The following is a 16815-nucleotide window of genomic DNA, read 5'->3' on the forward strand; positions in this document are numbered from 1 at the left end:
GTTGTGCCACTTGGGAATCCTTTCTTCTTTCTCCTTCAACATATGTGCATGTGTTTTATTAGCTATAAACTCTCTCGGATTCCACGTACCACATTGGTAACATTACCGTAACACATTGCTAACATTTGACTCACAAGATCTTGGAAGGATGGAAGTCGGGGAGAGAGAGAGAAAGAGAGACAGGAGGAGGGTGTGTCTGAAAAATGCTGTTCAGATTCTAATGCTCTCTTTCTCTTTCTCATTCCCCACGTCGCGGTTCTTAAAGAAACTATACCTCATTTTATTATTTTCACATTTATTTTTTTTAGAAAGCGGAGTGGACTGTTGCATTGTTGTTCTCTGCCTTGTGTGTGACATGGTGCTTTTGAGAGGACATCTGCTGCCAAGGGAGGGGACCACAGCAGCTTGGCTAACTTTTTTCTCTTCTGCAGGATCTCTCTCTCTCTCTCTCTCTCTCTCTCTCTCTCTCTCTCTCTCTCTCTCTCTCTCTCTCTGCCTCTTTTTCTCTCCGCCCCTTGTTCCCAGGGTAGAGCTGGCTGGCTGGTCTTTCTGAGTCTGATAAAGCATTTCCTTCCATTGTCATTCTATACGGCCTCTGGGCCTTTCTTTTTCCCAGCCCCTCCCCTTCTGCCTGCCTGCCCCTCTCTCCCTCTCTCGCTCTCATTCTCTGTGAACCTCGGTAAATCTTGTGGTTTAAGAAAACTGCCTCCTTCTTAAAAAGGGAGAGAGAGAGAGAGAGAGAGAGAGAGAGAGAGAGAGAGAGAGAGAGAGAGAGAGAGAGAGAGAGAAGTTATCTTCGAACGATGAGACGCTGCCTTCGAGGATTTTACTGAAAGCTCCCTGGATGCATGGACTCCACAGGGGTGAGTCGTTGCAGCTCACACAGGTTGCTTTATTTGCCTAAGAGAAGAAAACGGGAACAGGCAGCCTTGCGGGTAGCTGGCTGCTCTTGATGTTTTCTGTGCGTCTTGTCTTGTGACTTCCTACTTTCTCACATGAGGCAGACCGATGCACCCAAAGGGTTGGTGGTGGAAACCACTAGCTGGTAAGCATGGCCTGACACTATGCTGCCCCTTGAACGTGGTGGGAGAGAAAGAACTCTGTGGCCTGGCTCCTGTGACAGGCCTGGCCATGCCATAGCTGCCTTCCGACGCATGCCTTCGCAGCCAGACTCTGGATTTATGGATGTACATTCTTAAAACAAGTCAGCAGCGATTTCAGTCCCCAGCATGGATAAAATGGGCAAGGCACAGAATTGTCTAAGCTGTATTAACTGTTTGTTCAGCTAGCTTTTCTAGTCAGCATTGTCTGTTGTGGTAAATTGGCAGAGTTCTGAGTTACACAGAATGCTACTATTGGGAAGCATGGAAATAGAGTTAAATGCTTAGTGTTGTAACTGTTCCTTGAAGCACTGAATGCCCATTCTACCTGACTGAAAAGAAAGAGTTGCATGTGAAAGGGTCCACGCCTTTAGGGTGAGTCTGGCAAATCTGTGGCCCTCCAGATGTTGCTGGACTACAACTTGCTGGGACTGATGGGAGTTGAAGGTTCTCCCCCTCTGCTTTAGTGAGCCAGCCTCTTTTGTGATTTACCCCTCTTTCAGTGGCTCCCCAGCCTGCACAGGCAATGTGCTGCTGCTTTCCTCCTGGCCTTCTCTTCTTGCCCATCCTGAGTATGAGCTGGAATGCTGCTGCAATGGGGATATCCTTCTGGAGACAAGGTGCAATCCTATCTAGAATTTTAAAGGGGATGATAACAAGGAAGGGAACTTTCAGGAGAGATCTTCAGGATGGATGAAGGCAGGAAGTTAATAACTTTTAAGTATGATCAATATGTAGCCTGGCCCTGGGCGCCCCCATGACAGGCACAGAGGCAGCTGAGGCGTAGCAGCGGGTGGGTTTGTCTAATGGGCAGGTGGATGGAGGCAGCGGGTGAGGAGCCTGTTGGAGGCAGGCTCTGTTTGCCCTCCACATGGGCTCCACACATGCCACTAACCCAGCTGCCTAGTCCATTGGGGGGCCGCAATACTTGCCCCACCCCAGGCACTAGCAAACTACGCTGCGCCACTGGCAGTAAGTCCAGCTAGGGTTGCAATCTATCCATTGAGTTCAAGGGGGCTTACAAGAAACTGGGTGTACAATTGCCACCTAATAGATCCAGAGCAGATCACTTTTTCCTCAGTGATGTGCTATTTGCTCACTTTTGTCACCTGCTTCCTTCAAGAGCTTCTCATAGTTATTTGTTGCAATTGGCATGCATTGGGTTCAGGGTGTGATGTTTGGTACAAGGGTTTCAGACAGTGAGGCAAAAGCAGCAAAGCAGGGAGACTGGGGAAGCACAAGGAGTTTTGTGAGTGGAACAAATTCTTAGGTTGCTTAGAGGCATGACTGTGTAAAAAAAGAAGAAGGAAAGGCATACATATTTACATTTCTGAGAGCGAGAGAGGAAGCATGGTTTGATGAGAACAATAAAGTTGCATCTGCACTGGCTAATTTAGCCAGTTCTGCTCTGGACTTGGCATTTGTGAGTTGTACTAAAATAGACACACAGGTTAGGCCCCTGCAGAATGGAGGCGGGCAAATGTTGTCCCCATCTTTAAAAAAAAAAAAGGGGGGGGGGAGAAGACCCAGGTAACTACTGACCAGTGAGTTTAACATCAATACCAGGGAAGAACAGAGGGGGTTCTGAATCTGAATTCCATTTCTGAACATTTGAAAATGTTGTGTAAAAAATGGGTTTTTAATTTTTTTTTAATCAAATATTGTTGGTTAATAAAATATTCAACAACACTTTAGAAATCCAGTACTTTATATCTTTTACTTTTGAAAACATTTGAGTATTTTATATTTTTTAAAAAATAAAATATCGTAGATTAACATGGAAAATCCATTATATATTCAGTTGAAAAACTCTCAATGATCACAGCAGCATGAATGTTCAAAAGTACCAGGATGGAAATGAGAATTAGGTGAACATAAATGGTTGTTTATTTGTTCCTAAAACTGATTGAAGCGTTGCTTGAGAATTTCCCCCCATTTATTCCAGTCCTCCTAAATGTGCAAGCACTGCACTGGGTCAATGCGGAACAGCTTGTAGCAAGTGGCAATTTACTCCCGCGTACATGCAGCCACTCAGGGCCTCTCCCTTTTTGATGCAGTCATCATGATTTAAGCTCACAGTAATACCAGGGCAGTTATTCCTGATCCCACTTTCAATACTGTTTGTGCACATGTTCCATAGCTTCCTGCTGAAATCCTGTCTCTCTTTTATATCCCAAATGCTCCAGGTTTATTTTTCTGCCCACTTTTGTTGTGCTATAGCACAAGAGTGTCCCTCTAGATGACAATAATGCTGCAACATTGGGAAAGCATCTCTGAGCAACTAATAAAGCAGAACAATGTGTCCAGTATGGATCCTTTGCCAATGCAGTGTGATTGCATCAGTGGCGTGTTGTAGCAAAAAACACCAGTCTGGAGAGGCATACCTGCTTGGAGTGGGCAGAGCAGCAGTGGTAAATGTTGCCTTTTTGTCATTCCTACACACATTCACACATCCCTCTCTATGACATGTCCAGGCAAGCAGGATATTATTATTGGAGATCAATGACACATTCCAACCAGGCAAAAACATTCCACGATGGTGTGAGGCAGGGCCAGTAGCAGGTGGAGCTGGAAAGACGGTGTGGTCTTGACAGAGTCCTGAGGGCCAGATAGAGGGACTTGGAGGGGTGCATGTGGCCTCAGCCCAGAGGTTCCTTATCCCTATCCTACTGCATGGAATAGGTTTTCTTGCAGCTTGACTTTTTTTTATAAATGCCATTTGAAGTCCAGTCCTATCTATATCTATATGTTCTCAGAAGCCTCACTCTGCAGTGCAGTCCTGCACAACTCACTCAGAAGCGCATCCCGTTGCATTCAGTAGGACTTGCTTCCAAATAAACCTTAAGTTGCAATCATGTTATTTCCCCTGTAAGGAACGTTTGACTAGAATCACACTGCTAAACTCATCAAACTGTACATGGGACTGTGACCTAAATCATGGCTGACTCTTCATATTGCTTCATTTCTAGTTTTCTCAGGCTAAGGATTGTCTTGTGACTTGTGAGATACCCTGCAACCTGGGGGCAATGAGGCAAGAAGCCTGTGGCAACCAGTCGATTTCCCTGCTAATGGAAAGGCCATAGCTCAGTGGTAGACCAAGCTCATTTTCTCCTGCTCTGGAGGGTAGGACCAATGGCTTCAAGTAACAAGAAAGGAGATTCCAGCTAACCATCAGGAATAACTTTCTGACAGTAAGAGCTGTTTGACAGTGGAATGGACTCCCTCAAGAGGTGGTGTACTCTCTTTCCATGGAGGTTCTTAAGCAGATGTTGGATGGCCATCTGTTATGGATGAATCTCTAGTTGAGATTCCTGCTTGCAGGGGGTTGGAGTAGATGACCCTTCAGCTCCAGAGTCCCATGATTCTATAATTCTCTCTGCTTTGCATTCAGGAGCAGCCAAGTTCAGTCTCTGGCATCTACAGGTAGGACTGGGACTGTCCCTTGTCTGAAACCCTGGAGAGCCTGTGCCAGTTGGTGAAGAAACTCTGGCAGCTTCCTGTGTCCCCTAGGCGTCAACTGCAGCATGGGGTTTTTTGTTTTTGCTGCAGCAGGAAGCTGAGCAGCTTTTCCTGCAGTCCTGGCAAATTCTTTGGGGATTGACATCCTAGAAAGGAAACTGGACAAAGGGAGGAGGATGTTTACTTCTTTCTTTGTGGTGCATTTCCTGGTGGGCTCCCTGGCTTGATCTTGCTTTGTCCTTGAAGGAGGAGATCTGAGGCCCAGTTAAGAGGAAAGCAGCCCTTAGCAGGAGAAAGAAAGCCATAGACAGAAGGCTACACATGAGACGGTGGGGTGGGATGGGGTGGGGGCAGGGGCACTACCTGGCTGGTCCATTCTTATATATCCCATCGTTGTAGTGGATGGCTAGCTGAGAGGCAAATGTTGCATTACTCAAGGCATCTGGAGCTCATTGTTCAGGTCTGTATGCTCATAACAAAGGAATAGATCAGGGTTGGGGAACCTAAATGTGGCCCTCTGGAACTCTTTATTAGGCCCTTGGCACTCTCCCTAGGCTACACACCCTCCTCAGCCACATACCCTTACCAGCCTTTCTTCACACCCTCATCGAGTGCTGTGTCTTTGTACTCCATACCTGTCAAATGTCCCTATTTCCCCAGGACATTCATGGGATTACAGAAGCCATCCCAGCTTCTGATTTCATCCAAGAATGCCCTGTTTTCTCCGCTCCAGCACTGCCACTGCCAAGCGGAGGAGGAGGAGGAGGTGGAGCCAGCACTTACGCTTAGCAGAGGAACTTTTGTAAAGCAGAACCCTTGTGTGCAGGGTGAGATGGGGCATTTTCCCACCAGAGTGGACATGTGCGCCGCTCATGCCAGCCCCTCTCTGCCTCTGCCAAAGCCACTGCTGCTGTTGTGGTGGTTTGAGGTGCAGTGCAAGTGGAGGAAGCAAGCGAAGAGGGAAGAGAGTGAGCAGCTGCCAGGTAGGGGCTAAAGCAGGGTAGGCAGCCAGCTGATTCACGCATCTTTGGGTGTCGTGCTCCTGCCCAAGCCAGCCGGCACACCAGCTGACACTTGTCCCATTTTCTGCTGGAAAACATTGGAGGGTATGGCACTCTGATAATGCCTCTTGCTTGCCTGCCTTCGGGATAGAAAGGGGGGGGGGTGAGTTTGTGTGGCTCTACTGCAGATACTGCAGGCTACGGGCAGGTCTGCATCATACATGTAAAGTGCATGACTTTCCCCCAAAGAATCTTGGGATGTGTAGTTCCTGCCTCAAAGCATCCCTGGCGAAGTACAGCTCCCATAATCCTCTGGGGAAAACCTTGCACTTTAAATTTAGGTTGAATGTGCTTTCAATATATGTGTTGTTCTGTCCTCCAACTCCTATCATCCCTGACCTGGCTGGAGGCTGATGGAAATTGAAGTCCCTCAACATCTGGAGTGCCACAGCTGCAGGGCCACACGCCCCCCTCCTTAAAGCTTCTCCATGATTCCACTGAGAAGAACGATGTCAACATGAGATGCCACGGTGGTGATGCATTGCTTTATTTTATTTTATTAAGAAGATTTATAAACAGCTTGCTCAGAAATATCTCCAAGTGGTCGACAGATTTAATTATATATAAAGCAGGAGTAAAATAGACACAAACTAATTAAAATCAAATGTACACAAAATCATGTTAAAGAAAAAGGTGAAGTTAATAAATATCTAAAACAGATGTCTTAGGTAGATAGCTTTCAGCTATGTCTTGATCACCCTACTGTTTTCTGTATACTTCCTGTGTTTTCCTGACTAGGAAAACCTGTGGGTTCTCCAGATGTTGTTGGAATACAATTCCCATCATCCCTGACCATTGGCCATGCTGTAAAACATCTGGAGGGCATAGATTGGTGAAGGCTGTGTTAATTTTTTGTGGTTTTCTTTTCAGTTTAGTAGGGCTGCCATACATCCAGATTTTCCTGGACATTACCAGGATTTCAAAGGCAGAAATGACGCCCAGGGGTGGGAATTTCCGAAATGTGGCCCTTTATCCTGGATCTTAGGCAAGTCAATCGAATAATTGTGTTGGTGTTTTGGCATTTTTGTAAAAAAAAGCTCAACAGCTTTCAGGGTGCCCTGGTTTTTTAGACATGTTTTTAACCAACTATGAATTCTGACTTTTAAACAAATTTGGCAGTTAGGCCATAGGCACAAGGACTCAGCTGAGTTGGGTTTGTTTTCTGGTCAGTTGACGATCCAAGCTGAGAAGCAGACTGCAAACATGCAAAATAAATTAGATTAAAAAGGAAGAGGAGGAGGAGGAGGAAGAGTTGTTAAACTGAATTTACTGTTTTCACAATCATGGCCCCAAACTTGTGTGAAGAAATGTGTTGCATTTCCAAGGGATCACACAGAATTTCCAAGACTTCTAGGTAAAAACTCACTCATTCTCGTGGTTCTTTGGAGCACCCCCTTGAAGCAAAAACAACGAAGAGTCATGACACCTTCCAGTCTGCCAGATTTATCATGGGTCTAGTAAACTTTCATGGACTTAATGCACCAGTGGAGTCCAGTCCACAAAAACAACTTATGCCAGAATAAATCTATCTTAAAGCTGCCACAAGACTCCTGGTCACTTTTACAGCAACAGGATAACAAGGCTGCCCCTCTGGAAGTGGTTACCCCTTGGAAGTATCCTGCTCTTTAATCTTCTCTCCTATCTCAGCTCCTGCAGCTGCTTGATTGTTTCTGTTGCTCCTCTCTGAACTTCTGCCAGTTTATTTGCCTCTTGATAAAACAGTGCCCAGAGCTAAATATTTATTGCAACCAAGCACTGACATAGAGCAATTTCCCCCCTCCCCTCTGATTACTCAGAATAAAAATGGAGTCCTTTGAGAGCCTTGTGAAGTGGGGAGCATCACAATATCTGACGTTTAAAATGGAAGCAGAGATATAACTCCCTCTGATTTCAGCAAGAGTGATTCTTCATTGAAAAATAAGCGTAGAATAGCAGTAATTGGGTTCTGCAGAACCTGGGGGTCACATCTGGCATCACAACTTGAGCAAGAGCCATCTTGAACCGGAGTGTTTGTCAAAACAAAAAAAATTCCTTCTAGTAGCACCTTAAAGACCAACTAAGTTAGTTCTTGGTGTGAGCTTTCGTGTGCATGCACACTTCTTCAGATACACTGAAACAGAAGTTGCCAGATCCTTCTATATAGTGAGAAGATGGGGAGGGGTATTACTCAGAAGGGTGGTGGGAATGGATGATTGGCAGATAGCTGTGATGAGCCTGTTGACGACTCTTAACGACTGCAATAGGTCTTACAGGAAAAAGCAAGGGGTGAGAAGGATCTGGCAACTTCTGTTTCAGTGTATCTGAAGAAGTGTGCATGCACACGAAAGCTCATACCAAGAACTAACTTAGTTGGTCTTTAAGGTGCTACTGGAAGGAATTTTTTTTGTTTTGACTATGGCAGACCAACACGGCTACCTATCTGTAACCGGAGTGTTTGTGGAAGGGATGGTCTGAGCTTCTTTAGGTAAGAATTGTTAAGTATAATTGATATAATTCGCACAGAAATGAAAATATATGTGCATTAATGATGGCCTAAAACTGAAAATGGCTAAAGCTATATTGCAGAAGGTTTAATGTGGTTTTTCCATGGGGCTATATTAAAGCCAAGGAGAACAAAGCTCCTCAATGGCTTAATGAATACCTGTGGATTGTTTTCTGTTACTCTAAACTTTTGTAATCTTAGATCATGTGATGAAGGTATTGAGTTGCAAGTCTCTATTTTGAAGGGAGTTGCCTTTGAGTCTTTGTCTCTCAAACTTCATGGAGTGAGGATGTAAATGAAGAGAGAGTAAATAGTCTAAGGCAATGAAAGCTGGAATGCAGATTGTGGAGAGAGAGGGACCTTGGTTTATGGGGCTGTTTGGATTATTTCATATTTTCTAAGATACAGTACTGAGCCTGTGCACAAGATATTGTATGGATAATTTTGGATGTATCATTTGATGTTCCTGTTTTATTTTGAAGAGTTCTGCTAGTAAAATTTGAGTAATATTTTCATGGGTCTCTAGACAATGCTTCGTTGTCAGTTGTTGGTTTTGTTTTGTTTTTTAAAAAATATTTTCCCAAAGTTTTAATACATACAAATTTTGATTACCTTCATCTATCTGGTGTGTCTTTACTCCACCCCCTCCCATCTCTCCATGGTTTCCCAATTCCTCCTTGTCCTGCTGCATACCATTCTTTGCCACCCTCTTTCACTCAGCTTAGTATCTAATTGTTTATTACTGCTGCTCACAGTTCAGGTCCTACTGGTAAATTTATCTGTTACACTTCTTTGATTCCTCCCTTAACAGTGCCTCCTCTTGTCCCTGCTTGTAATTCATGTACTAGTAACAGGGTCTTCTTATTTTAAAGTCAGCAAACGCAAAAGTAGTTTCACGTGAACCTGTTTGCTAAGGGTGAGTATTTTGTTATCCCTGGCTATAACCTGGCACCTTGCCTCATGTCCCTCTCTATTGCCTGCTACAGAAAGAGTTGTGGCAATGTGCAGTGGCAGCAAGGCATTTGGGAAGACCATGCCCCACTCCCTTTTCAGAGTGGCCCTCTGGCAAAACTAGTTGCTGACCAAGGTGCTGGTTATTTGGGTAGCTCAAAGAGAAAATTATTTTGTGATGTGGGTGTAAACCTATATACACACTTACCTGGGGCTTACCTCTGAGTTGGTGTGTATGTTGATCTGTTAGTGTGTTGTTTGCTTAGCAGTGAGACTTTGCTATGTTAACAAAGATGGGTAATGTCCAGATCTGGAAACATAATCAGAGAATTGTAGAATTGGAAGGCACCACGAGGGTCATCTAGTCCAACCCCCTGCAATGCAAGAATCACAGCTAAAGATCCCCTTGGCTGATTAGCATTCTATGTCCTTTTCAGTGTGTTTGGGGAGGGGTGTTATGGGTCTGTTTTGTTTTGTTTTTATTATATGTTTTGTGTTTTTATTTTGTATTTTAATGCTGTGAATCACCCTGAGATCTTCAGATGAAGGGCAGTATACAAATTTAATTAAAAAATAAAATTAAATAAATTGATTGATTGATGGCCACCCAACCTTTGTTTGAAAACCACCAATGAATCATAGAATTATATAACGTTTTAGTTTCTTTTAAAGCTCAGGAAATAATTCTGAATTCCAGACAGTTCCCTCTTTCCCCCGGCTGGCTGGCTGGACTACATCTTCAGTCACTGCATCACAGCAATGGTGTTCAGTTTTTGCATGGGCAAATATGGAAGCCCACTTGACCCAATTTGTGGGCATTTTGAGTGAGTTCCTGCAGAGGGCAGAGAGTCCGAGGGTTGCTTCACAGATGTTTAGCTATTAGTTGCCACAGTTTCCCAAGTATGAAGTAACTAGGTATACATCTGGCATGTGATGTTAGAGAAGAGTGTCAGCCACGAGTGGGAAAGGAGTAGGACCCTGCTTGCTTCTATTACTTTTATGAAGGTGGAAAACAACCATTTTCAAAAGCGTGGGCCCTTCATATCTGATTGAATGTGCATGCATTTTTGTTTTCAGGTTATCACCACCCAAGTTCCAATAGTCATGCATGAAAACAGCTCTTAAATTCAAGCATGGCAAAGGAAAAAGTTAGTGGTAAAACAGGCATACAAGAAAATATTTTGCAAAATGTAGTGGAAAGAGCTGAGAAAGATCAGATTCACTGATGACTTTGTAAAGTGTTTCCAAAGCAGTTTTGAAAATGCCAGCAAAGAAAACACAACATTGCCTAGGAATTAGAACCTTGGTTTAGACCCGTTATAAGATGTTTCAGTAATATGTTTTCAGAAAACCAAGTTTACAGACAGGATATTAGCATTTCTGTCCCTCTTATTTTTTACATGCATGATCCCCAGTTTAACCTAAGAATGGGAATCTTTTGTTTCATACAATCATAATAGGATTGTATGGCTAATATGATATGTATTGATTGATAAAACAGCACTGACATAAAAGTGTTAAAGCCTTTGACCTTGTCTTTTGATTGAGGGGGGCCAAGTGGACTGTACCACTTCAGACTTCAGGAGAGGGATTACCATTTTGGAATGCTCCTTCACATTAATAAGAAAAAAATCCCTGCATGTTTTTTAAAACAAAAAACCAAGAACTATAGCTTTGGAGAGAGGTGCTCTAGCTGAGCTTGCTACGTTAGTTTTCTACTTGCAGGGAGACCCCCCCCCCATTTGAAAGCAGTAGTCTGAAAGTATTACATTCTGTCATCCACCTCAATCATCTGCCATGTTATTGCCACTTTTTCTGCTCCAAATATAGCTTAGACCAGTGCTTTTTTGCTGGGGGGACGTAAATCTAAGTTTGGCGTCATTGAGGGGCAGTATTTCAATATGAGTAGGAAAATGAGAGTACCCCTAAACATTTTTTTAAGAAAACACTGGCTTAGACTAATTCGTTTTTCCCATCTGGAAAACAGCAAGTAGTTTCTCTGGGACAGCAGGGGTTGGGGCAGCTTTTGGTTGAAATGAAAAGGTTTTGGCTGACCTATTGACTAGCACAGGGAATTAATGCTGTCCCCTTCTAGGATATAGCAGCCTCCCCCTCCCTTTTGATCCTTTGAATTAGGAACCCTGCTGCAGGCAGTAGGTTGTAAAGAGCCTTGCAAACAAACCTGTTATGTCACCTAAAACTTGTATGGAGCTTGAATTCAGGAGGCAAGCTTCATCAGATGACACAACAGAATGCATGAATCAACCACAGGCTTAGGATATTCCATGGACCAGAGAGGTTTCAGAAGGAGACAGGTTTAACAGTGGTTAAGAAAGTGAAATACCTGGGGATTAATATGACAGCTAAAAATGGGAACTTATTTAAAGACAATTATGAAAAATGCTGGACGGAAGTGAAAAAAGATTTAGAAATTTGGTCAAATTTGAAGCTTTCATTGCTAGGCCGTATTGCTGCGATAAAGATGAATGTATTGCCAAGAATGTTATTTTTGTTTCAAACATTGCAAATTTTGGATAAAATGGATTGTTTCAAGAAGTGGCAGAGAGATATTTCTAGATTTGTCTGGCAGGGCAAGAAGCCCAGAATAAAATTTAAAATATTAACGGATGCAAAGGAAAGAGGTGGATTTGCCCTGCCAGACCTTAAACTTTATTATGAATCAGCAGCGTTCTGCTGGTTGAAAGAATGGCTACTTCTCGAAAACACAGACATTTTGGATTTGGAAGGTTTTAATAATGTATTTGGATGGCATGCATATTTGTGGTATGATAAGGTCAAAGCACACAAAGCATTTAAAAACCATATTGTCAGGAAAGCACTGTTTAATGTCTGGATAAGGACTTACTTGAAAATAAAACCCCAAGGTGGTTGTCACCGATGGAAGTGAAGGCTCAGAAAAAACTCAATATGGAGGCTAAATGGCCGAAATATTGGGAAATTTTGGAACAAGTGGGAGACAAACTGAAATTGCAGAGTTATGAAAAACTAAAAAACAAAGTGCGAGATTGGCTTCATTATTATCAAATAATGGAGGCATACAATTTGGACAAAAAAATTGGATTCCAGGTGGAAAAATCAAAATTGGAAACAGAACTGTTAGATCCCAAAACTAAAACTTTGTCAAGGATGTATAACTTGCTGTTGAAATGGAATAATCAGGATGAAACGGTGAAATCTGCTATGATTAAATGGGCACAAGATGTTGAACATAACATTATGATGGCTGACTGGGAACAGTTATGGACCACAGGTATGAAGTTTACGGCATGTAATGCCCTAAGAGAGAATATTATGAAAATGATATACAGGTGGTACATGACCCCAGTCAAGCTAGCAAAAATCTACCACTTGCCCGATAATAAATGTTGGAAATGTAAAGAAACTGAAGGTACATTCTTTCACCTTTGGTGGACGTGCCCAAGGATTAAGGCTTTCTGGGAGATGATATATAATGAAATGAAAAAGGTATTTAAATATACCTTCTTGAAGAAACCAGAGGCCTTTCTCCACGTGTGTATGCCACGACAGCAGCAAGAATACTTATTGCAAAGTATTGGAAGACACAAGATCTACCAACCCTGGAAGAATGGCAGATGAAGGTGATGGACTATATGGAACTGGCAGAAATGACCGGCAGAATCCGAGACCAGGGAGAAGAGTCGGTGGAAGAAGATTGGAAGAAATTTAAAGACTATCTACAGAAATATTGTAAAATTAATGAATGTTAGAATGATGTTGGATAAAAAGTTAAGTGGTTTTTAGCTATAACGCTATAAGGAATATGAAAAAAATGGATTATTAACAGGTAAAAATTTAATGTTACAATATTTTAAGATTAAAGACTAGGATAAACAAAGAGGGAAAGGATTTGCTGAACTAATAAATTGAATTGGAATACAAAAAAGGGAGGTGTGAGGAGGTCCGGGAAACAAGCAAATGAAAGACAAGTGACGGAAAGATGGAATTGTTTTTTATTTTCTATTTTTCTTTTTTCTTTTTTCATTTTGTAATACTTTGAAAATTTTAATAAAGATCTTTTTTTTTTTAAAAAAAAAAGGAAATTCCATGGACCATTCTTGGGGAGACCCTTGCCAAGCTTTATAAGACCTTCAGGGGAGTGAAAGCAAACACCTCGATAGTTTTTCTGAATGTCACGAGTCTTCTGCCAGTAAGAAAACAGCTGTCTTGAAGTTCCTGGTACAGCACTTTTTTTTGGTTAATTACAATGAAGTCCTTCTGTATTCTGTGCTCGAAAGACAAGCAGCTGCATCTGTAACCACAAGAAGGCCAGGAGGTTAAGTGTCCAAATTCAGCTTCTCTATACGGAAGGCATGTGTCTCAGCTCATTTTTTGCTTTCCAAAAATATTAAGTTGATAGCTCAGCTTGGGTGTTGCACAATGAGCTATTTATAAATGTATACATTTCTTATGTACATGCAGAGTTGGTACTGTGTTGGAGGCAGCTGAGGCTAACTGGTGTGGCAGTGGGAGCTGTGCCTGAAGTGGTGTGGTGGTGAAAACTGTGCTGAAGACTCCAGCCTGAGGTTGAGCATAGGGAGCCCTAGAGCAAGGGTAGCCAACAGGGGGCCATCCAGTCATTTTTTACAACAACTCCAATCAACCCCAGCCAGCATAGCCAATGATCAGGAATAATGGGAGCTGTAGTTCAACAACATTGTTGGCTATCCCTCCCCTAGAGAGGCTCAAAAGTGGTTTCTAATCATTTTTTTAAACTAGAAGTGCCAAGGATAGGTCCTTGGACCTTCTCCTGGCAAAGCATGTGCCCTGCCACTGAGCCCTCTCACTTCTCAAGTCTTTCTTTAAGAGCTACTTCTGCATAAGTAGAACCAGGTTATGGTGGGAAAGCATATGAAGCCACCACTTTGCTGAAGCTAAGCAGATCTGGGTCTGGTCAGTGACTGAATGGGTGTGACTGAAACATATGCAAATAACTAACCAATCAACCAACCCTGAACTGGCCTTGGTCCACCAGGCTGACACCTTCCTAGTCAACAGACTTTCCTTCCCCCTGTTCATTTCATAATCTTGCCCACTCCTCACAACCCCATCTTGCTTGTCTAGCATGTGTAATAGCTTTTTTTCTGAGAAAAGCCCATAACTCAAGAGTCTTCTGTACAACAACTGCTCAAAGCCAGCATTAAAAATAAATGCAAGCTAATAATAGCATTGGCAATTTATGCAAATGATCACTTGCAAATGAGGAGGTGGCTGTAGTTTGCTGGCACAGTCTTAAAATATACACACTAACGTTGTTCTAAGCTCTGTACAAAAAAGGCTGGGGGAAGTGCCATTAATAAAAGTATTGAATGAGTGCCAGGAGGGCTGTTGCACCCCACCCTGTCTTAGCAGCTACAAACAAACAAACAAACAAACAAACAAACAAACACACAAACAAACACACAAACAAAGACTCTACACATTACAGTCAAAAAAGAAAAAAATCAAGTCATGCATATAGAAAAGATTAATATGAACACCCACCCCACTCCCAGGATTCCAGTAAGCTTGAAGCATGCAGAATGTTGTGTCCGTGCAAGATCTCTAGTGGTGGAGCATATGCCTTGCATGCAGAACGTAGTCTTGTACTGAATTGGGCTGCTGGTCCATCTAGCTCAGAATTGACTACATTGACTGGCAGCAACTGTGTAGTTCAGAGTCCTTAGTTCAGAGTCCTACCTAGATGGGGAATTCAACCAGGACCTTCTGCCTGCAGAGCAGGTGCTCTGCCCCTGAGCTACATGACCCTTGCTTGGGGGGGACAGGACACGACCTGTTTGAAATTGCACTGCCACTTGCCAGTTAGTTCAGACAGCTGTGTGCAAGGGACCATTGGTCTGACTCTGTATAAGGAAGCTTCATCTTATCTGCCCCAGGGAACTCTAGGAATGATAGCTCTGTGCCTGAGGGCCAACACAACCTAGAACCTCCAGGGTTCTTTGGTAAAAGCCATGACAGTTAACATCACATACAATCATAGAATCACAGAATCACAGAATCATAGAAAATGTAGAGTTGGAAGGGACCCAAGGGTCATCTAGTCCAACCCCCTGCAGTGCAGGAAGCTCAACTAAAGCATCCATGACACATGACCATCCAGCCTCTGCTTAAAAACTTCCAAGGAAGGAGAGTCCACCACCTCTCATGGGAGTCTGTTCCACTGTCAAACAGCTCTTACTGTCAGAAAGTTTTTTCGAATGTTTAGTTGGAATCTCCTTTCTTGCAACTTCAAGCTCCCCTCCAGAGCAGGAGAAAACAAGCATGCTCCCTCTTCCATGTGGCAACCCTTGAGATATTTGACGATGGCTATCGTATCTCCTCTTAATCCCCTCTTTTCCAGGCTAAACATACTCAGATCCAAACTACAAGAAAGAAGATTCCACCTAAACATTAGGAAGAGCTTCCTGACAGTAAGAGCTGTTTGACAGTGGAATTTGCTGCCAAGGAGTGTGGTGGAGTCTCCTTCTTTGGAGGTCTTTAAGCAGAGGCTTGACAACCATATGTCAGGAGTGCTCTGATGGTGTTTCCTGCTTGGCAGGGGGTTGGACTCGATGGCCCTTGTGGTCTATTCCAACTCTATGATTCTATGATTCTAAGCGCTTCTCATAAGGCTTGGTTTCCAGACCCTTGATCATCTTGGTTGCCCTCCTCTGCACACCTTCCAGCTTGTCAACATTAAATTGTGATACCCAGAACTGGACACAGTATTCCAGGTGTGGTCTGACAAAGGCAGAATAGAGTGGTACTTCCCTTGATCTGGACACTATACTTTTGTTGAGGCAGCATAGACTAGCATTAGCTTTTTTTGCTGCTGCATCACACTACTGATTCATGTGAAGCTTGTGGTCCACCAAGACCCCTAGATCCTTTTCATATGTACTGCTAGTAAGCCAGGTGTCCCCCATCTTATACTTGTGCAGCTTCTTCTGCTGCTGCTTGTGCAGAACCTTACATTTGTTCCTGTTGATATTAATTTTGTTTGTGCCCAGTTTTCCAATCTGCTAAATTCATATTGAATCTGGATTCTGTCATTGGTAGTGTTTGCTATCCCTCCCAGTTTGGCATCATCAGGGGGTTGGACTCAGGGTCCCTTCCAACTCTACAATTCTATGATTCCATAATTCTGTAATCTGCACATTTGATGAGTATCCCCTCAATTCCTTCATACAAGTCATTTATAAAGATGATGAACAACAATGGGCCCAGGACAGAACCCTGCAGCACCCCACTTGTCAATTTCCCCAGGATGACGAGGAACCATTAATGAATCCTCTTTGGGTTCAGTCAGGCAACCAACTACAAATCTACCTAACAGTTACCTCATCCAGCCCTCATTTTACCAGCTTTTCTGCAAGAATATCATGGGGGATTTTGTCAAAAGCCTTACTGAAAGCAAGATACAGGAGCATTCCCCTGATCTACCAAGCTTGTAACTCTATAAAAAGGAAAAGAAATGAGATTTGTCTGGCATGACTTGTTTTTAAGAACTGCATGCTGTTTCTAATTGCTCCCAGACAAACCAGTTAATTATCTGTTATAGTGAAATTCCCTGGTATCAGTGTCAAGCTTACCGGTTGGTAGTTACTTGGGTCTTCTCCCCCCCCCCCCCCTTTTTGAAGTTGGGGTCAACATTTGCCTGCTTTCAATCTGCAGGGACCTCACCTATTCTCAAGGAATTCTCAGAGATCATAGACAAAGACTTTGAGATTACATCTGCAAAATC

General features: G+C 43.1%; 1 protein-coding gene across 1 annotated transcript in view; it reads left to right on the top strand.

Moving 5' to 3' along the window:
• The first annotated feature begins 757 nt into the window (after positions 1-757).
• The window catches only part of HDAC7 (histone deacetylase 7), a 190105-nt gene continuing 174047 nt past the window's right edge, over positions 758-16815 (top strand). Inside the window, exon 1 of the mRNA XM_028721196.2 lies at positions 758-863. Within this exon, the coding sequence (XP_028577029.2) occupies positions 845-863 (19 nt within the window). The 5' untranslated portion in view covers positions 758-844. The remainder of the gene's footprint in view (positions 864-16815) is intronic.

The sequence above is a fragment of the Podarcis muralis genome, chromosome 2 (genome assembly GCF_964188315.1).
Source record: "Podarcis muralis chromosome 2, rPodMur119.hap1.1, whole genome shotgun sequence".
In the NCBI taxonomy this organism is placed as follows: domain Eukaryota; kingdom Metazoa; phylum Chordata; class Lepidosauria; order Squamata; family Lacertidae; genus Podarcis; species Podarcis muralis.